This window comes from Platalea leucorodia (genome assembly GCF_965183815.1).
Source record: "Platalea leucorodia genome assembly, chromosome: 9".
Taxonomy (NCBI): Eukaryota; Metazoa; Chordata; class Aves; order Pelecaniformes; family Threskiornithidae; genus Platalea; species Platalea leucorodia.
The window spans coordinates 51,648,829-51,666,195 of record NC_138831.1 but is presented as its reverse complement, the minus strand read 5'-3'; the positions used below and the strand labels follow the sequence as shown (position 1 = coordinate 51,666,195).

Genomic DNA, 17,367 nt, shown 5'->3' with positions numbered 1-17,367 from the left:
GCAGCCAGCAGCTAAAGAATACACATTTATTAGAATTATTGCTAAACAACTCTTCAAACCGAGGAGATAAAAAAATAACCAAAACACAGTAGGGCTTTGCACAAGGGGCGGCTGAACGCTCTGCGTACGCGAGGAGGGGGAGGCCAGGGAGCCCTGCGGCCGCTGGCGCCGGCTGTGCCACCGGCACGAGATCCCCCCGCCTCGTCCCATGGGCAGAGCCCGCTGCCGCAGCCGGCCGGGGCTGCCTCCCGGCAGCAGCGACGACCCCCTGGGCTCGGCCTCGCCAGCCCGTCCTCGCCCAGCGCGGGGGGACGCGCGTCGCCGCTTTTTGGTAACTGGACTGAGGTAGCGTGTGGGGGAGCACGGAGGGGCAGCACCGCAGGAGGGGGCCCGGGCTGGCCAGCGCTGTGGCCGTCCCCATCCTGCCCCAAGGCTGGAGGAGGTTGAGGGGGGGAAGGTGACGGCAAGGCTGGGGGCCACCCTGCCGTGCTGGGGCCTGGGAGCCGGGGGGCTGAGTGGTGCCAACCCCCAGTGCCAGACTGGGGCTCTCGGGGATGGGGCGGGTGGTGCCCTGCCCCGGGGAGCACGGGGGGGACCCACGCCTGCTCGGCCGCCTGCAGCGCGCTCGGGGGTCCCGGACCCTGTGCCAGCACCGCGGCTGCAGCCGCCCAGGAGGTGCCAGTGCCTGGCGCAGGTCCCGCTGGGGGAGCGATGCTCTCGGTGCTGCCTGGTCCCCTGCCCCGCAGCAGGCAAGGCGGAAAGCCAGGAGGGTGGTCCTGGTCCCAGCGCTGCCCCAGCCGCTTTCTCCCCGCTCCACAGTGCCTGGGAGCGTAGGAGGCAAACCCGCATCCAAAGGGCTACAGTGCCTGAGCAAGAGACTTTTCCTGAGCCCCGGAGCAGCTCAGCGGGGCGAGGAGGGGGTGCCGGCGGCCGCGGTTCGTTAGCGTGGCCCTGCCGGTGCTCGGCTGCCCCACGGACGGCAGGACCCCCTCTGGTCCTCAGCCCCCCCGAGCACCATCGCAGCCCCCGCCACTGCCCGCGCACAGACCACACACGTTACACAGGTTTACAAAGCACATTGGTTGAAGGAAACTGAACTCAGTGAAAAGATAAATCCAACCACGCGGCACATCTGAAAAAAATAAATTACTTTCAAAATACCATCATTTGCTCAAGTTGAACAGGGTTTGCCTTCCTTTAAATACACCGCTTGCTACAGCTGCTCTATACCCAGAGCTGCTGCTTCCTCTGAGCTTTGCTATCAGTTTGTAAGAAAATATTCTGTTTTGTATGTGCCCCGTAGGTTGCCGCAGCTTTGCCCGTGCCAGCTCGCAGCCGGTGCCAGAGCAAGCGGGACAGCTCTCGCCTGTCCGGGAGACGGGGAAGAGCAAGAAATGCAAACCCACCTCCTCCCGCAGGCAGAGGGGCTTCTGCCCCACGGGGCGCTGGGGGGTGGCTGGGCTGCAGCCCTGGCACAGCCGTGGGGGAGGACCCAGGAGGTAGAATAATTAGTAATGCTCATCATCTTCTGGGACGCGCCTTCCCCTGCCCGCAGCTTCAAGTACGCTGGACGCGGGAGCCCAGGCAAGGGCGAAGGCAGAGGCAAGGTCCTGGCTTGCCACCGCGCGGTGGGGCAGGCAGGGAGGCAGGAGCAGAGCGAAGGGAGGTCAGCGCCGGGCAGGAGAGCTGCAGGCAGCCGGCGCGCAGCTTGGCGCTCCCTCTCGGGGTGGTGGGGAAGGAGGGAAGGACCCCAGCGATGGAGAGACCTCCGCCGAGGCGCTGCAAGGGTCTGGCAGCAGCTTGGAGCCAAGCCCTCGCTGCGCCGGCCCGGCATGCCCGTGGCAGGCAGCGACCACTGCCCTGTGCCGCCTCCAGCTTCGCTCCTGCCTTCGCCCCAGCAAAGGTTTTTGGACATCCCTGTTTTCTCCTTCACCAAGCTCAGCTGGAGGCCCCATCTCCAGGGGTGGTGGTGCAGGTCTGGCTGGGTGCTGCAGCCCGCCGGCAGCAGCTCCTCTTACCACACAAAGTCCACGCAGGTCCCTGGCAGCCTCCTCCAGCCTCGGCTACAACATGTTGTAGTACGCCATCTCCTTCATGGCCTGCTCGGTCAGGGCGTGCTCGTCCGGAGGGTTGCCTACCCCCCCGTAGCCGTAAGAGTTCTCCTCCTCGAAGTCGTCCATCTCCTGCTGCCCATCCAGCTCGGCATGGTCAGCCCCGGCCAGGTCCATCATGGGATCTAGAATTCAGCACAGGGACACCCGATGACAGACCTGCATGAAGGTCCAGGGCCAACAGCTCCCCCCTCCCCAGGCAGCTCGGGTTCGGAGCCCAAAGCCCCCCAGGAGCTACGGCTCTGCTCGAGCCAGGCCACTTGCGGGGGGCTCTCGGCTCAGAGGATCCCCGGCCACGCACCGCAGCAGGGACGGGTTGCCGGAGCAAAGAGCTGGCACGCGTGTGCTCACCCCCGACCGGCGCCTGTGCCACGCGCGGGGGTCTGCAGCACCCGTCCCACCGCGGGGGCCGGGGGAGGCGAGGAGAGGACCGCAGCGCAGGAAAGGCGTCCTGCCAGCGCCGCCCCCGTGCTCGCGCTCCCTGCCTGCACCGTGGTGCTGGGCACCGGCTGAGGCTCGGCCGGGGCGAGGAGGAAAAGGGCAGGAACGGGGGATCCTGCTGGGTCCCCCCAGGACGCACTCGAGGTGGGCGTCGAGCCGCTGGGGAAACAGAGGGGATGAAACAGCCAGAGCTCGTCTCCAGCTCTGTCCGTACGAAGCAGAGGTGGCCCCGCTGTGAGACTGCTGATAGAGCATCCGCACCAATACTGCGCAGAAACCTGCGGCAGGAGCATCTCCCGTGCCCCCAGGGTGCCTTTGGGCAGGTGTAGAGGGGGCAGCCGGGGCAAGAACAGCGGCATTTACCCCTCCCACCCTGCAAAACCCTTTGCCCAAAATCACAGCGTCACCAGAGGGCACCGTCCTGTCCAGAGATGCAGAAGCCTCAGTGGCTCCTTGAGGAGCTATTTATTTTAACTTATTTATTATGAAGTTTATTTATTTGTATTTGTACTAAGGTACAAAAGCTCCCGCTCGGTACCTTTCCACGGCCCTTGGGGGAGGAGAGGTGCTTGAGGACGGAGGGGAGGCTGGGGCGGCAGCCTGTGTCACGGCGCACTGCTGGCAGGACACGAGCTCGCCGAAAGGCGCTCGCCGGGGCCGCCGCGGCACGGCCCAGCTCCTGAAGCAAACAGCCGAGAGCTGGGCGCTCCCTGGAGCGGCCGCAGCGGGGAAGACCACAGCACCCAGGCAGCGATAGGCAGCGGCAGGGACGGGCCACAGCCTGCACCTACCTTGGCTGTCCAGGCTGATGTCCATCACCCCGTGCTTGACCTTCATGTGCCGGCTCAGGTTGCCCTTCAGGTTGAACTTGCTGGAGCAGTAGGGGCACTTGAAGGGCTTGCTCCCGGCGTGCAGGTGCATGTGGCCCAGCAGGTTGTACATGCGGTTGAAGGACTTCCCGCAGACCTGCGGGCAGCGTTCCTGGGGTCAGCGAGGGCTCTCCCGCCGCCGCCCCCGGCAAAGCGGGACAGCGGCAGGCGCTCGCCCGCGACGGCCGGTGCTGCCGCAGGGACGTGCGCTTTTCAGACCCCCACTCCTGGGGTCCCCCGTTGCTCCCACCAACTTCTAAGAGTAACGGGGCTGCCTCCCTCCTCCCCTTGCCTCACCCCCTGCGGTGGGAGGCCTCAGGGATGCTGTGCTGGTGTTGCTGGGAGCTCCAGCACATCTAGCACTGGTCAGAAAGAGGTACTAATTGTCCTTCTCCGTTAGCGGTGCCCATGCCCTCCCCGCTGCGCAGCTCTGAGCGGACACGTCAGGACGAGCTGTTTGCCCGAGCGAACAGAGGGAGGCATCACAAAACTGCTTGTGACTGAGGACTCAACCCAGCCTGGCCGGGTTTCTCCGAGCGCGGCACACGGGGCCGTGCCAACCCCCGGACCCCCGCCGGTACCTTGCATTTGAATGGCTTCACCGGTGAGTGCACAATCATGTGGGTCTTGAGCGTCTGCTTCTGCACAAACGTCTTGAAGCAGATGTGGCACTGGTAGGGACGGACGCTGGTGTGGATCAGCATGTGCCGCTTCATGTTGGCCTGCAGGGTGAACTCCCGCCCGCACACCTCGCACTTGAACTCCTTCACGCCCTGCAAGGGGTTTGAGAGCCGTGGGCAGGGGGCAGAGCCCAGCCCCGGGCAGCGCGGCAGCAGGCAGGGCTCTGCCTGCGGCGGCGGGGGCCAGCGCTCGGCGCTGCCGGTGCGGCTCGGGGGCCTCTGAACGGACCCCGCAGCAGCTGGGCGCACAGGAGCGGGGCCGGGCACGGTGCAGAGCAGGGACCCGCGCTCCCCAGGGGGCATGGGACAGGCTCCTCGCGCTAAGCTGAGCTTTGGGGACTGTCAGCGGGCTGGACTGCAGGAACTGGGGGGGGATTTACCCTCATCAGCTCATCTGCACCTTCCCCAGAGCATCTCCTGCTCCCCTCTCCCTGCCCCTCCTGCAAGTGCAGAGCGGGCGCTACCGAGAGCCTGGGGCCATCCCCGCACTGCCCCGGGGGGTAACTGCCGCTGCCTGGTCCTGCAGCGGGCAGGATCCTGCCTCCTGCCTCACCCCCAGATATCATCCTCTCACCCGCACTGGGAATGCATTTGCAGCTCTTGGGAAACCCAGCATTAGGTCAGTGCCGCTGGAGCGAGAGCGGCTCCGCAAAGCGGCACCCACGGGAAGGGGCTGGCTGGGGAGGGCAGCCGCCGTACGGCGGCCGACCCGGCACGGGTACGTCCGAGGGCCCTGCCTGAGCCCAGCAGCGTGCAGGAGGTGGGCTGTGGGGAGCGTGGCCGGACGGGCTCTGTAAGCCCAGCTGGGACACCCAGCTCTGCTCTCCGGCTCAGGCCAATTGCTGCCCCTTGAAAGAGCCCCTGGAAAAGGGCAACCCCCTCGCTCACAGCCCGCTGGGAGGGGCTGCGGCAGTGCACGGCAGGGCCCCCCCAGTCACCCTGCTGCAGCGCCCGCAGCAGCTCCGAACCCCCCTCCCTGAGGATGGAAGCCCCCAGGACGAAAGGAGGTTGGGCAGCCCCAGGGCCCCTGCCCGTGACGATGCCCTTTCACTGCTAATTAACAACCCCTAACGAATCCAACCACGGGTGCCTCTGCCCACCTGCACCACCCATCTCCCAGGGCTGGACAGGACTCTGGGGCACGGGGACACCCCTCTCCCCCTGCACCCGCGTCCAGAGCCGGCACATCTCCTCCGGGTGCAGCCAGGGCAGCACCCCTCGGGTGCCCGCCATGCCCCGGCCCCTACCTTGTGCGTGAGGGAGTGCTGCTTGAGGTGGTGGATCTGGCTGAACTCCATCCCGCACTCGGTGCAGACGAAGGGCCGGACGTTCTGGTGCTTCAGCATGTGGTTCTGCAGCTGGCTGCGGTAGTGGAAGGACTTGCTGCACTCCAGGCACTGGTACAGCGTGGGGCCCTGGTGCGTGGAGAGGTGCCGCTTCAGCTGGGTGAGCGTGGAGAAGTCCAGCCCGCACTCCACGCAGACGTGGCAGCGGCCGCTCTCGTGCTTCACCTCGTGCGCCTTCAGCTCGCTGGGGTAGGCGAAGCCGCGGCCGCAGAAGCGGCAGCTGTAGGGCTTGATGTCGGTGTGCAGCAGCATGTGCCGCTTCAGGTGGCTGGTCTGGGTGAAGGCCTTGCTGCACACCTCGCACTTGTGGGGCCGCGTGCCCTGGTGGGTCAGCAGGTGGGTCTGCAGGTGGCTGGGCTGCTTGAAGAGCTTGTTGCAGTGCGGGCAGGAGTGGGGCTTGATGCCGTTGTGGCCCAGGATGTGGGTCACCAGGTTGTACTTGGACGTGTAGGACTTCTCGCACATGCGGCACTGCCAGCGCTTCTGGCGGTCCCCCGCCTCCACCAGGTAGGAGTCGTCGATCTGCACGTTGATGTCCAGCCGGTCCAGCTGCGCCTTCTTGTTGCGCTCGCTGGTGGCGCCCGCCGCCTCCGCCTCCAGCTCCCCCGGCTCCTGCCAGGCAAAGCCCTGCTCGCTCTTCACCTGCTCAGGGGACGCCGGCGCGGGGGCCTCCGCCTCGCCAGGGGACGGGGCGCCCGCCTCGAAGGCGCACTCAGTCCGCAGGGCACCCACGGTGCCACCCTCCGCCGCGCCGGCCGGGTCGGCGTCCCCAAGGCGGCGCTCGGCGCCCTCCAGCTCCTGGCGCGCGTGCCGGCGCAGGTGCCGCAGGCGCCGGGGCTTCCTGCCGAATGCGCCGAGGTCGATCATTTTCATGGCACTGCTCTGCACCGTCTGCTCCTGGCCGGGGTCCTGGGGGGGGGGCGGGCGGCCGCGCTGCCGCTCACCCTTCTCGTCCCCTGGGACGGACGCTTCGTACAGCACCTCGTCCTCCGCCTCCTCGCACTTGACCTTGGGCACCAGCCTCACGGGAGGCCGCTTCCTCCTCCGGGCGTGCTTCTCCAGGGAGGACTCTGCCTCCAAGGCGTCCTCCTCCTGCCCGTCCCCCGGCGCCTGCCCCTCACCCTCCAGCCGGCACTCGCCCTCCGGCTCACCGGGCTCCACCGCGGTGTCATCTGGCAGCTCCCCTCCCAGCCCTGGGAAGAAGCCAGCAGGGCTGATGGTGGCCCCAAGAAGCTCATTCTCGGACACCAAGCCCAGAACCGCAGCCTGCGCCAGGGACAGCACCACCACCGCGTCCGTCTGGGTCCCGCACTCGGTGAAGCGATCCATCTCTTGCCGCCTGCCTAGGCTGTCATGGCTGGGGAGGGAGAGAGACAGCCGTTAGCCCTGCTGGTGCCCCTGCCACCATGCAGCCGCCAGGGACGCTGCTCGGCGAGGGGCTCCTTGCGGCCATCGCCCCTTTCCTGATCACCGTCCCCAGCAAACCCCAGGCTGACGGGGGCGATGCCAGCGCGGGTCCCCAGCACCACACGCCCCAGGACGTGGGAGCAGTGCAGCCCTGGGGGTCTCAGCTGCAGGGGACACCGAGGAGCCAGGCTGCGGAGGGGAAGCTTGGCCCTGTGTCTGCTGTCGGCCTTTCTGGCCAGGCCATTGAACCCCGAGGCTGAGGTCTGGCTCCTCGCGTGCCCCAGAGCTCCCCAGCAGCGACTCCTGGGGACAGGCGCCTGTGCCATTTGGGGACCAGTCAAGAAAGCCGAGCGTGCCACCCTGCTCTGTGCTCCTTGGAGGAGCAAGAAGGAGCAGCGAAGGGCATGGGGATCCCGAGGAACCAGAGCCCAAACCCTCCTCACAGGGAACATCTAGAAAGCGGTCAGACTGTCGGGCTTGTGAGCCCGAGTGAAGCGCAGGGCAGAGGCTCCGCTTAGCTCAGCGCCGGTGCCTTCGGCATGCTCAGCCACGGGAGTCCCAGCACCGCCGCGGCACAGGAGGCAGCTCTGGGTCCGGGACAGGCTGTGCTGGCGCCCCATGAGCCCCCTCACTGCTCCAACCTCCCCTGCCCCGCGACAGCCAGGCTCCAGCTTCACCTTTCCCGCCTGGTCCATCCCTCTCGTCTCGCAGCCCTCTCTCATCGCCATGGCAAGCACCTCCTCTCCCCTTTGCTTTCACGAACGCCTTTCAGCAGCGCCGTTTTGTCCCAGCAATAAGCACGCCAGCTTCCAGCAGCATTTCTGCAAGTTTTATAAGTGGTTTGCTTCCATTTTTCCTGCCTCCCTCCCCCTGCGGCACTGCTGACCTGCACAGCCTGCTTACGGAGTTACAAAGCCACTTCTCAGAAGAGGGCGAAAGGCGGTCGATGCCCCAACCTGCCAGTATTTAAGAGGCCTTTGGACAATGCCCTTAATAACATGCTTTAACTTGGTTAGGCAGTTGGACTAGATGATTACAGAATATATCCTATTATATTCTATTCCAGCTACAATCCCTGTACAGCCATGGTTCTCCAGGGCCCTGGGGCAAACGCAGAGGAGCAGCAGCCACCGTCCCCCTCAGGCTCCGAAGGTCTGAGTCCTCTCCCTCCCCTGTTGCCCCCCCTCCAAGGTGCCCCCTGAGCATTTGCACCCACGTCAGCGCTGGGCAACGGGCACCGCGTGCCCGAGTTACGCAGGGAAGAGGCACAGGACATGGATGGGGTCAGAGGGGGACGACCCAACACCAATGCCACCCTGGGGCACTCCCCGAATGGACCACAACTGTTTTATCCCCACTCAGGCTCTGGGGACCCAGAGACGCATCCCCACCGCCCTCCAGGAGGGCTCGCAACAGGATCCTGCAGGACTCCGGTCTTGACCTTGTGCTATTTAACTATTCCATCCGCTTCCAGGAAGAAAGTCAGATAACTGCTCACGGATGGCACTCACGGTGATGCTCACATGCACAGGGAGGAGCGTATCGCCATGGGACTCACCGGTAGGACAGCCCGCCTGGGTGCGCCGGCACCACAAGATCCCCCGAGCAAGCCATCCCGACAGGGATGAAGGGAGACCACAAGGAGAGGGACAAGGGTGCAGACGTGGCTCCAGGACGCCAGGTAGCAGCCTGGACCTGCGAGCGATGTGGAGCCTCCAGCACCCAGGCGGGCAACCTGCAGGAGCATGCCAGAGCCCGCCGGAGGGGCGGCACAAGAGGAGCCGCTCCAGCGCTGCTGTTCGCTGCATCCAACGCTGGTGATGGCTGGGGGAAAGGCGATGGTGGAGCTCACATGGGAGCAGTGCACGGTGCCGGCCGGTTCGGGAAATACGGACTTGGAAGGCCAGGTAGACACCAACCAGCTTCGACTAGAAGGACAAATGACCTTTGGCAGAGAAGCAAGGAGCGGTAAGCAAGCACAGGGGAGCGCACCGGGAGCGCACAGCGATGCCACGGTATCACCACTGGGCATAAGTGGGACCACAGCAAACTCGCAGGGCCGCAGTTTCAGCAGGAAAAGTCCAAAGACAAATGAGCAGAAAACCCCATGTTCACATCATGCCTACAGGCGGTCGCCGCTGTCCGCACCCGGCAGCGGCTTGGCCACCGGTGCCCGTTCTGCGGCAGCGCCAGGTGTGGAGCACCCTGGGGATGGCAGCTCCGCTCCTGAGCCTGGGACAAACCAGGAGCTCCCTGTGCCCTGGTGGTCCCCGGGGACCCACCATCCTGGAGAGCAGAGCACGGGGCGCGTTCCCACCGAAATGGTATGACTGGTGTGGGAATGGCTGCAGGGAGGGACGAGGACTTTCTGAAGAGCCGGCGTTCCTCGCCAGGCGGACGGAGCCCGTGCCTGCCCCACCAGCAGCCTGAGGAATTGCGGCCATAAACGACCCGGGAATCTGGGATAGCAAAGCACGGAGGAGCTGCTGCACCGAGGAGAGCGGGGCAGACACCGCCGTGCCTCACGGATGCTGTTTCAGGCTGGGAAACAGGGAGGGGAGAGCATCAGACAAAGCAAAACAGACAAAATGAGAAGCCGGAGAGATGTAACGGTGCAGGCAGGTGTGCCAGCGGAGCAGCCCGCCGGTAGGCTGGGGAAAGACGCACGGGCTGCCAAAACACTCCCTGCAGCTGGAGGGTAGTTTGTGTGTTGTGAGGGATTAAAACAACACTTTGAGAACGTGCCCACGCTTGGCTCACTCGTGCCCGGGCGCCCGACAGCCCCCAGCCCGGTACCTGTCCCAGAGAGGACGGGGCAGGGTCCTGGAGGGGTGCAGTGCCTGCAGCAGCGATGCCCGACTCCCCCGGGGCCGAGCCAGCCCAGGACCCCCACCGATGGGGTGCGGCGCAGGGCCCCCAGCGGCCTCCCCCCGGCGGCCCCGGGGTGGCCAGCAGGGACGGGCAGGGAGGCGCTTGGAGAGCCGCCACCAGATGAAAGCAAGGAGGCCGCTGCTTCCTCCTGCGGTGAAGAATGTTCTCCTAAATATAATTATTTCTGCAGCTACAACAAAGAGAAATCCTGTGGGGGAGGTAAAACAGGAATAAACTCTAAACCAGATTGTGTTGCAGTCCCAGGAGCACCTGCATGGTGCGAGAGGCAATCCTGGGCTAAATAACCGTTCTCTGAGCGGAGAAACCCCGCTTTATCAGGTTATCATCCCCACGGTTCTCACCGTGGCACCCACAGGGCCTCCGCGCCACGTCCCACCAGCCAGGCCAGTTATGGGCTGCAGGGACGAGGAGCGCTGGCCGGAGCGCGCTGGCCTTTCCACTGCAGGCAAAGCTGCGGGCAGCTGCCTGCTCTTGCTGGTTCCTGCCTGGCCCTGATGAGCGTGGCCTGTGCGTCCTCTCATGGCAGCTCTGTGCCCACCAGGCCACCGCGCACACGTCCCTCTGGGGAAGGGGAAGCGATGGGGAAGGGGAAAAGAACCGCGTGGAAACAGAAGAGCCAGAGAAGGGGGACAGACACCGACTGCGCGGGGTGGGCTGCCCGCGGGCTCGGTGCCCGGGGTACCGGGCCCTTCCTTAGCACCCCTCCCGTTGCGCAGCCCCTGCTGCGCTGGATCCGGCCATAGGGTCAGGCACCCTCAGCCCAGGGTCTGACGCACCCGGCGAGGGGACCCTGCCCGAGGCTGAGGGGGCGACCTGCCAGCGCTGCCAGGGAGGAGGCGATGCTCGGGGTGGGGAACGGGGCTCTGGTGCCTGTGGGGACACTGCTGTCCCCGAGCTCCAACCGCCTCTGCCCTGGCACGGCAGCCAGGCCCTTTGCCAGCAGCTCCAGCACCCTCCAGCCATGGCCCCCAGCACCCTCCTTGCCCGAGTGGGAGAAGGGCCCAGCCGGGCATCCCTGCCTGCCCCGGGCATCCCTGCCTGCCCCCGGCATCCCTGCCTGCCCCCCCCCCGGCATCCCTGCCAGCCCCCCCCCCCCCCTCCCCCGGCATCCCTGCCTGCCCCGGGGCGGGGGAAGAACCTCCAGCCCCCGGCGGAGGCGGGGAGAGGAACCCTGCGGAACCGGGTGGAGAGGAGATGGAGAGGAGGAGGAGGAGGACGGGGGGAAGGGGAGGAGGATGGGGGGGGGGGGGGGGAGTGCGGAGGCAGCGAAACAAAGCGAGGAGCGGGGGAGGGCGGCGGCGGGAGGAGGAGGAGGGGTGGGAGGAAGGATGGGGAGGAAGAAGAGGAAGAGGAGGGAGCAGCCGGGGAGGCGGCTGCCGGCGCGCACAGACGGGCCCCGGGGCCGCCCCTCGCCGGCCGGGACCCCCCGACCATCGCCCACCGCCGCGCTGCGAGGGCGGGTTGTTGTTGTTGTCATCCTCCTCCTCCTCCTCCCCCCCCCCCCCCCCCGGGGCCCCCCCGGAGCCAGGCCGGGGGCGGCCGCCCCGCCGGAGCATCCCTGCGGCAGCGGGGCGGGCAGCGCACGCAGCCCAGCGAGGGCCCCGCACCACCGCCCCGCCGGCCCGCGGGGACTGGGGCGGTTCCACCTCCCCGCCCCGGTTCCCAGCAGCGAGCCCGTCCGTGGCCGCCGAGCGCCCACCCTGCCCGGCCAGCCCCGAGCCGGGTGCCCAGCGGGCCCCGAGCCGGGCTTGGGTGACGGCGGGCAGCGCAAAGCCAGGGCTCCGGGGCGGCCGGAGGCGAGCAGCGCTTTCCCAGAAGGAGTGTGCGGGCAGCGCCGCTGCCTTCGGGGATCTGCTAACGTAATCCTCGCTGGAGCTGAGGAAGCTGGAATCAAGAGCCCGCGCCCCGGGGTCTCAGCCCAGACGGGGAAGCCGGGGCCCTCTGCTCTGCCCTGGCCAGAGGAGCCGGAGGAGGCTGGGAAGCAGGGAAGGCCGCCCAATTTGGTCTTGGATTTTGTTGGGGCACAGTTTCTATTTCCACGTGCACTGGATCTCTCTTCCAGCCCAGTTAAGATCTCGCTTTTCCCAAGGGTTTCTCCACAGCCACTTACACAGGACGCTCAGCACCCACACGCCTCCTCCTGCAGCGGCGTGTTGGTACCCCAGCTCCCGGCTGGGGACGGGGGGCACCGCCGGGTCCCGGTCCCCATGGCAGGTGCCAGTAAGCGCCGTGCGAGGGCAACGCGTGCCCGGGACGGCCCAGCTGGCAGCCTCCGGGACGGGAGAGGGGAGAAGGGACACGAGATGGGACCCAGCTGCTCTCCCCACGTCTCCAGCGCTGCGGAGGGGTCAGCTGGACCCCCGGCACAGCTCTGGGTCTCTGCCCCCACAAGACAAGGAAGCTGAAAGAATGACACACTCGCATACGCTCCCGAGCCCAACACCGATACGTTTTAAGAACAACGACCCTCAGCCAGATGCCTAAAAGACAGTAAATAGTGGATTCTTACTCCAGGGCACTCTGGGAAAGGGGACGAGCTCCGCTCCTCCGGGCCTTCAGTATGAAAATGAAAGCCTTGCGTTACACAAATCACTCTTTGCACATTTCTCTATCGAACGCGCGAGCCCTGGTACATGAGAAACGGAGCTTTGCTATTCAAGAGAGCAAGGCCACAACAGCTCGCAGAGCCGCTGCTGCAGCTGCACAAACACCGCAGGGAGAGAAGTGGGGAACGGGACAGATGCTTTTCTCTCACTTCTCGCTCTCACTTCCCTGTTCTGCCTTCTCGGGTCTTGCAGAGTGGGCTGGAAACGCTGTTTCCCAACACACTGGCAAGTAAGGTTAGGTCACGTACTTCAGCTCCCCCAGGAAACACCCTGACACCCTCGGGGTGCAGAGCACTGCCTAAACCTCTGCTCTCCAGGGAGCCGCTTCCAATCTTGCTCAAGAAGCCAAAGCAGTGGCCTCGGGGGGCCTCAGGTCTGAGCACAGACTGAGCACAGACCTGCCGCAGCCAGCCCGGGGTGAAGCAATTGCTCCCGGGTGAAGCAAGGCGACGCGAGCCCGGGGCTGCAGCACCCAGAGCACCCAGGCGCTGGGCAGAGGGAGGCTCGTGCAGCGCCTGAACCCAAACCCCAGCCAGAGATCTCAGCCTCCCGAGACATCCCGGAGGGATCCCCGCGCAGCCCCGGCACGGCAGCGACCGGGCTGCCGGGGGAGCCGAGGGCCGGGGCCCGCTGCCGTGTCCCCCCGCCCGGGCAGAGGGAACTCGCCCCAGCAGCGCCCGCTCCGCCCCGGGCCCCTCGGCTGCACCAGAAGGGGCAGGGGAAGCAAAACAAGCACAGATACGTTGTCCCTCCTGGTGCCGACAAAGTACCACGGGCTGAGCTGTTACAGACTCGTCCCACCGAGGCCGGCGACTCGGGAGCTGCAGCTCCGCAGCAGGGTGGGCACGCTGGGACCCGCGGGCAGCAGGGCACGGCCAGGAGAGGATTCTGCCAGTCCGTCCTGGCAAAGCAACAGTCCCAGCGTTGCTCCGGTGGCAGAGCACCAGGCTGGGTCTCCAGGAGCCGTAAGGATGCTTTAACAAGTCAACGCCATCCCTCTGTGGAAAAGGAGACTGTTAGGAGCGTTACAAAGGGCCACGCTGCCTTGATAACGCCCCTAATAAATACATAAACGCTGGCCAGCGAGCGGGCCGTGCCCGTTCCCCTGCCCGAGGGGGACGCGCAGGCTGGGGGCGAAGGTGGGCTACGGGCACGCGACCCGAGAGGCCCGCCGGCAGGCTGAGGGCAGGCGGAGGAGCCGGGCAAACCCCCCTCTCTCCCATCTTCCACCCCATGAAGAGCAAACGATGCCAGGCTGAACCTTACACTGAACTCCCCCCGCCCCGGTCCCGCAAACGTCTCCTCTCCTCCCGCCGCCATGCCCCCCATCCCACACGCTCCTTCGCTGGCCTCCCCGTCTGCGCCCGAGTTTCTTGTGCAATCCAGGATCTGCCTCTCTTTTCCATACCCACAACTCGAACTTTTCAGTAGCTATTAATCATTCCACAGCTGGATTTGGTGCGGAGCGCTGTGCTGTGCTGGCCGGCAGCGTCCTGCTCCCGTCGGAAGGATGGGAGACGCTTGTGCAGGGGTTGTGTTGCCGACTTCTCGTTCTGACCCTGTTATTTCTCCCTCCCGTCATTCAGCTCCGTGCCAGGCACGAGCTGCTCGCCTTTTAAGCCCTTTCTCATCCCATCTCTCCTTGGTTGCTGACAAACAGCGGCACCAGCAACGACAAATATCATCACCCCATTTTTCAACAAATTCACAACTTTTCAGGGAAAAAATTCTATGCAAAAATCCGCTGCTACTATACCGATTTCTTCAAATCTCTTCGTAGAGCCCACCTGAGCCTCGCCGGCAGCGATGGAGCAGCTATGGCACAGCACTTGTGTCTTTGTGCTCTTCTGCTCGCCCCGGCCTCCCCGTCCTGCCCTTCGACTGCCCGTTCCCTGGGGGCAAAGTCCGTATCGATTTCACCACGTACAGCGCCGAGATCCCATCGGGAGGGAGAGTCGCGAGCATTACTGCGAGAAGGCACGCGTGCGGCAGGGCTGCGGGCAGGGTCCCAGCTCTGCTGCGGGTACTGGTTTTTTCAAATCCTCCTGGTTTTGCGGTACCGCACCATTTCTGCGGCGTCCTCAGCCTCCTGGCCCAGCCCGAGGGCACGGGCCCTTCGGCTGGGCACCGCGTCGCGCGCTGCTGGGCAGGGGGCCCGCTCCATCCGTCACCTTTACGCCTCTCCGCACCGGCTTCCCTAATCCCCTTTCCCAGCCATGTTTTGTGTGGTCAGCCCATCCCGCTGCCCCGCCTCTCAGATCAGAAAACCAGAAAATAAATTAAACGTATCTTAAGATTGATGTCAGTAGGCACACGAGAGCGACTCCTCTTGCTCCCAGGCTCGAGCCTCCAGATCCTTCCCGTGGCTGTACCTGGCAGGTTCTCGCCCATCAAACTCGGCCATCCCTGCCCGCGCACCAGGAACTGGACCCTCCTCTGGGCTTCAGTCAAAACCTTTAGTTCAGCTTTGGGTGCTCTCTGGCTCGTTTGCCGATGGAGACGCTTGCCCGCCTGCGCCTTCCCCGCACGCGGAGTTACACAAACGCACTTGTGGGCATCCCCGCCGAAAGCCGCGCGTGCCGTGCTCCCGGTCCCCCGCACCCGCGTCTCCCCGGCCGCCACCGCCGGCCTCCCTTCTCCAAGGCTGGTGGGAAGGACGCACCCGGGGCCGGCAGCAGCGGCTCCCGTCCCTGCTCCTCCGGGGTTTCTGACATTCGGTTTTCTTTCAGCATTTCCCCTCCCACTCCTGGGAGGTTTCTGCCTCGCTGCAATCTCTCTTCTCCTCCTGTCTTTCTCAACACAGCTGGGAAGAGCCAGGCTCTGCCCTGGCACATCCCTGGGGTTCCTGCCCACTCCAGTTTTTTTTTACATAGGTTTCACTTCCTTATGTCATTTTACTTCTATTTACCTCTCTTGCTTCATCCTTAACCACCCAAACGCCCAAGGCTGACCTGGGGCCTCTTACACCAGCCAGGTCCCCTCCTGCAGCAGCGTTTTGCCCAACAGCCTCTTCGTCCCCCAGTACATTTCTTGCTGGATTCCAGATTTTCCAGTCGCTGCACCAGACTAAGAGCCATCCACCTCTGGACACTTTTCCCTTCCCTTGGCTGTTTAAAGCCCCTCGATTTCACCCGGCCGCTCCTGAGCGGCTCCACCGCCGTGCACCACCGTCCCACCCGGCCCCTCCACCCGCGCCCGGTGCGGCTGAGCCACAGCAGAAGCCAGCGCAGCAGCGCTGGAAACGAGACTCTCGGTAATCCTAAATTGAGCAGCCAAAAAAAATTATGCCTGGCTGATGAAAACCTCACCTGTGCATGCATACGAGGTTTGCATGCAACATCCTAGATCTGATGGGGGGGACCAGAGCGAAAGGACCACCCGGTCCCGCAAAGTGCCGTCCTGGCTGAACCCCACCGGAGGAGCTCCGCAAGGGACCGCAGCTCCCGACGGCCTCGCTGCGCGCCTCTGCTCTCTGCTGAGCTACCAGCTACTGCAGAGACCCTGGTTTCCATCAGGCTCCGTTGCCTTCTCTCCAATCCACTTTACATCAGCCCCGGAGGCAGCAGGGTGAGCGGTGCAGTCACCAAACTTCACCCAGCCCTTCCCGCAGGAAAGGGAGCCAAGGGCATCCAAAATCCAAAGGATTTGTGAGATTTACCTTTCGCAGGCTTCCTCAGGAGCAGCGACCCCCCTCTGCCAGGGACACAGGAGCCCTCCTCTTTGCCAGCTGCCGCCCCATCTTATCTCTGCTCCATCAGAGGGTAAGTGCAGGCACATGAGCGGGTGCCAGGGCCCAGCTGGCACCAGAGCACCTTATCTCAGCTAACTCACCTCCGCGCCCACGTTCGGCGTTACAGGCTGCATGACAAACCCGACAGCCATCCGGGAGGACCTTTAGGACTTGTTCCCCGCTGAAAGCAAATCAACGGTGCAACCTCAGCAATGCAATCAGGCGGTCCCGGGTGGGCAGAGAGCAACCCCCTCCAAGCTCCTCGGCTTTAAACCTGCATGGCGGCAAGTCCCCGGGGCTGCGGGAGCCCAGCCCGCGCCCCTGCGCCCCAGCTCCGGCAGCTGCACCCCCCGCACCCTAACTCCGGTGGGCTCCCACCCCACGGAAGGTGCTGTCAGGGCTGGGCGGCTGCCGGACCCCCGCTGCGGGACCCCCATTGTGGGACCCCCACTGCAGGACCCCTTTGCAGGACCCCCTTTGCAGAGCCCCCTGCCGCAGGTGCCGGGGGGTCGCAGCTGCCCCGCGGCTCCCGGTGCGGGGGGCAGACGCGGCGGCGGAGGCACCGTGCAAAGCCCCCGGGGCGCTGGGGCCGAGCCCCAGCATAAATCGGGGGTAAAGAGTCCGGGTGAAGTTGGGCACCTGGGGGTGATCTTGGAGGGGGAGGAGGCGTTAAAACTTTTCAGCAGTTTTTAACAGAAAATGGCTGATCAACAGATCTGTAATATTTGTGAGAATACCTTTGATTTTATTTTTCTTCCTTTCTTAAAAGAAGCTTTCATTTAAATTTAATAAAGGAAAAATCAGGCTTTCATCTTTTTTGCAGTTTTCACATAAAGCTGCTCAAAGCACCCACAAAAATTCTAAACAGAAAAATTGTTTTCCCTGAAAATGCCAACAAACAACTAAAATTATTCATAAAACGGATCCAGAGCGTTCGTCCCGTACCAGGCCTGAGGATGTACGAGTTCCTCTCGGTTTCCCCAGACGCTGAGCTGGGGCTGAGCGAGGGAAGGATGAGCGGGGTCTCCCGTGCTCTGCCGGGGCCCCAGCGGCTTCCCCGCGCAGGACGCTCCGTCCGGCGCCGCGGGAGGGCCCCAACACTGGCGGCGCCCCAGCCCCAACCTCCGTCCGGCTGCACGGGCCCCATCGCCGGGGCTGCCCAAGGCCAAGGGCTGCGGGCCGCCGGCCGCACGCACCTGACCCCGGCTCCGCGCCGGGCGCGGCGGAACCGAAACCACCGCTTCTGGCCTCGCAACCGCCATCCCACGCAGATAAACGGGACTGT

General features: G+C 64.9%; 1 protein-coding gene across 2 annotated transcripts; it reads right to left on the bottom strand.

The window, feature by feature from the left end:
* Nucleotides 1–40: 40 nt before the first annotated feature.
* ZNF710 (zinc finger protein 710) lies at nt 41–14,809 on the bottom strand. 2 transcript variants are annotated; one of them, XM_082322769.1, is made up of 6 exons: nt 14,725–14,809; nt 5,613–6,804; nt 5,349–5,516; nt 4,003–4,194; nt 3,344–3,518; nt 41–2,236 (listed from the first exon to the last, which is right to left on the bottom strand). In XM_082322769.1, exons 1-6 carry the CDS (start codon nt 14,754–14,756, stop codon nt 2,064–2,066), a joined length of 1,932 nt encoding a protein of 643 aa, XP_082178895.1. In that variant the 5' UTR covers nt 14,757–14,809; the 3' UTR covers nt 41–2,063. The 2 variants fall into 2 exon arrangements, with proteins under 2 accessions (XP_082178895.1, XP_082178894.1); XM_082322768.1 differs by having other exon boundaries at nt 5,349–6,804.
* Nucleotides 14,810–17,367: the final 2,558 nt, after the last annotated feature.

What these genes read in the sequence shown, in the direction of transcription:
- ZNF710 (XM_082322768.1), bottom strand. Translation starts at nt 14,756, where the DNA reads ATGGCCGAGTTTGATGGGCGAGAACCTGCCAG. An exon ending in TGAAGCCATTCAAATGCAAG is followed by an intron (nt 3,519 to 4,002) that starts GTACCGGCGGGG and finishes CGCTGCCCGCAG; the next exon opens with GTCTGCGGGAAGTCCTTCAA. An exon ending in CATCAGCCTGGACAGCCAAG is followed by an intron (nt 2,237 to 3,343) that starts GTAGGTGCAGGC and finishes GCTGAATTCTAG; the next exon opens with ATCCCATGATGGACCTGGCC.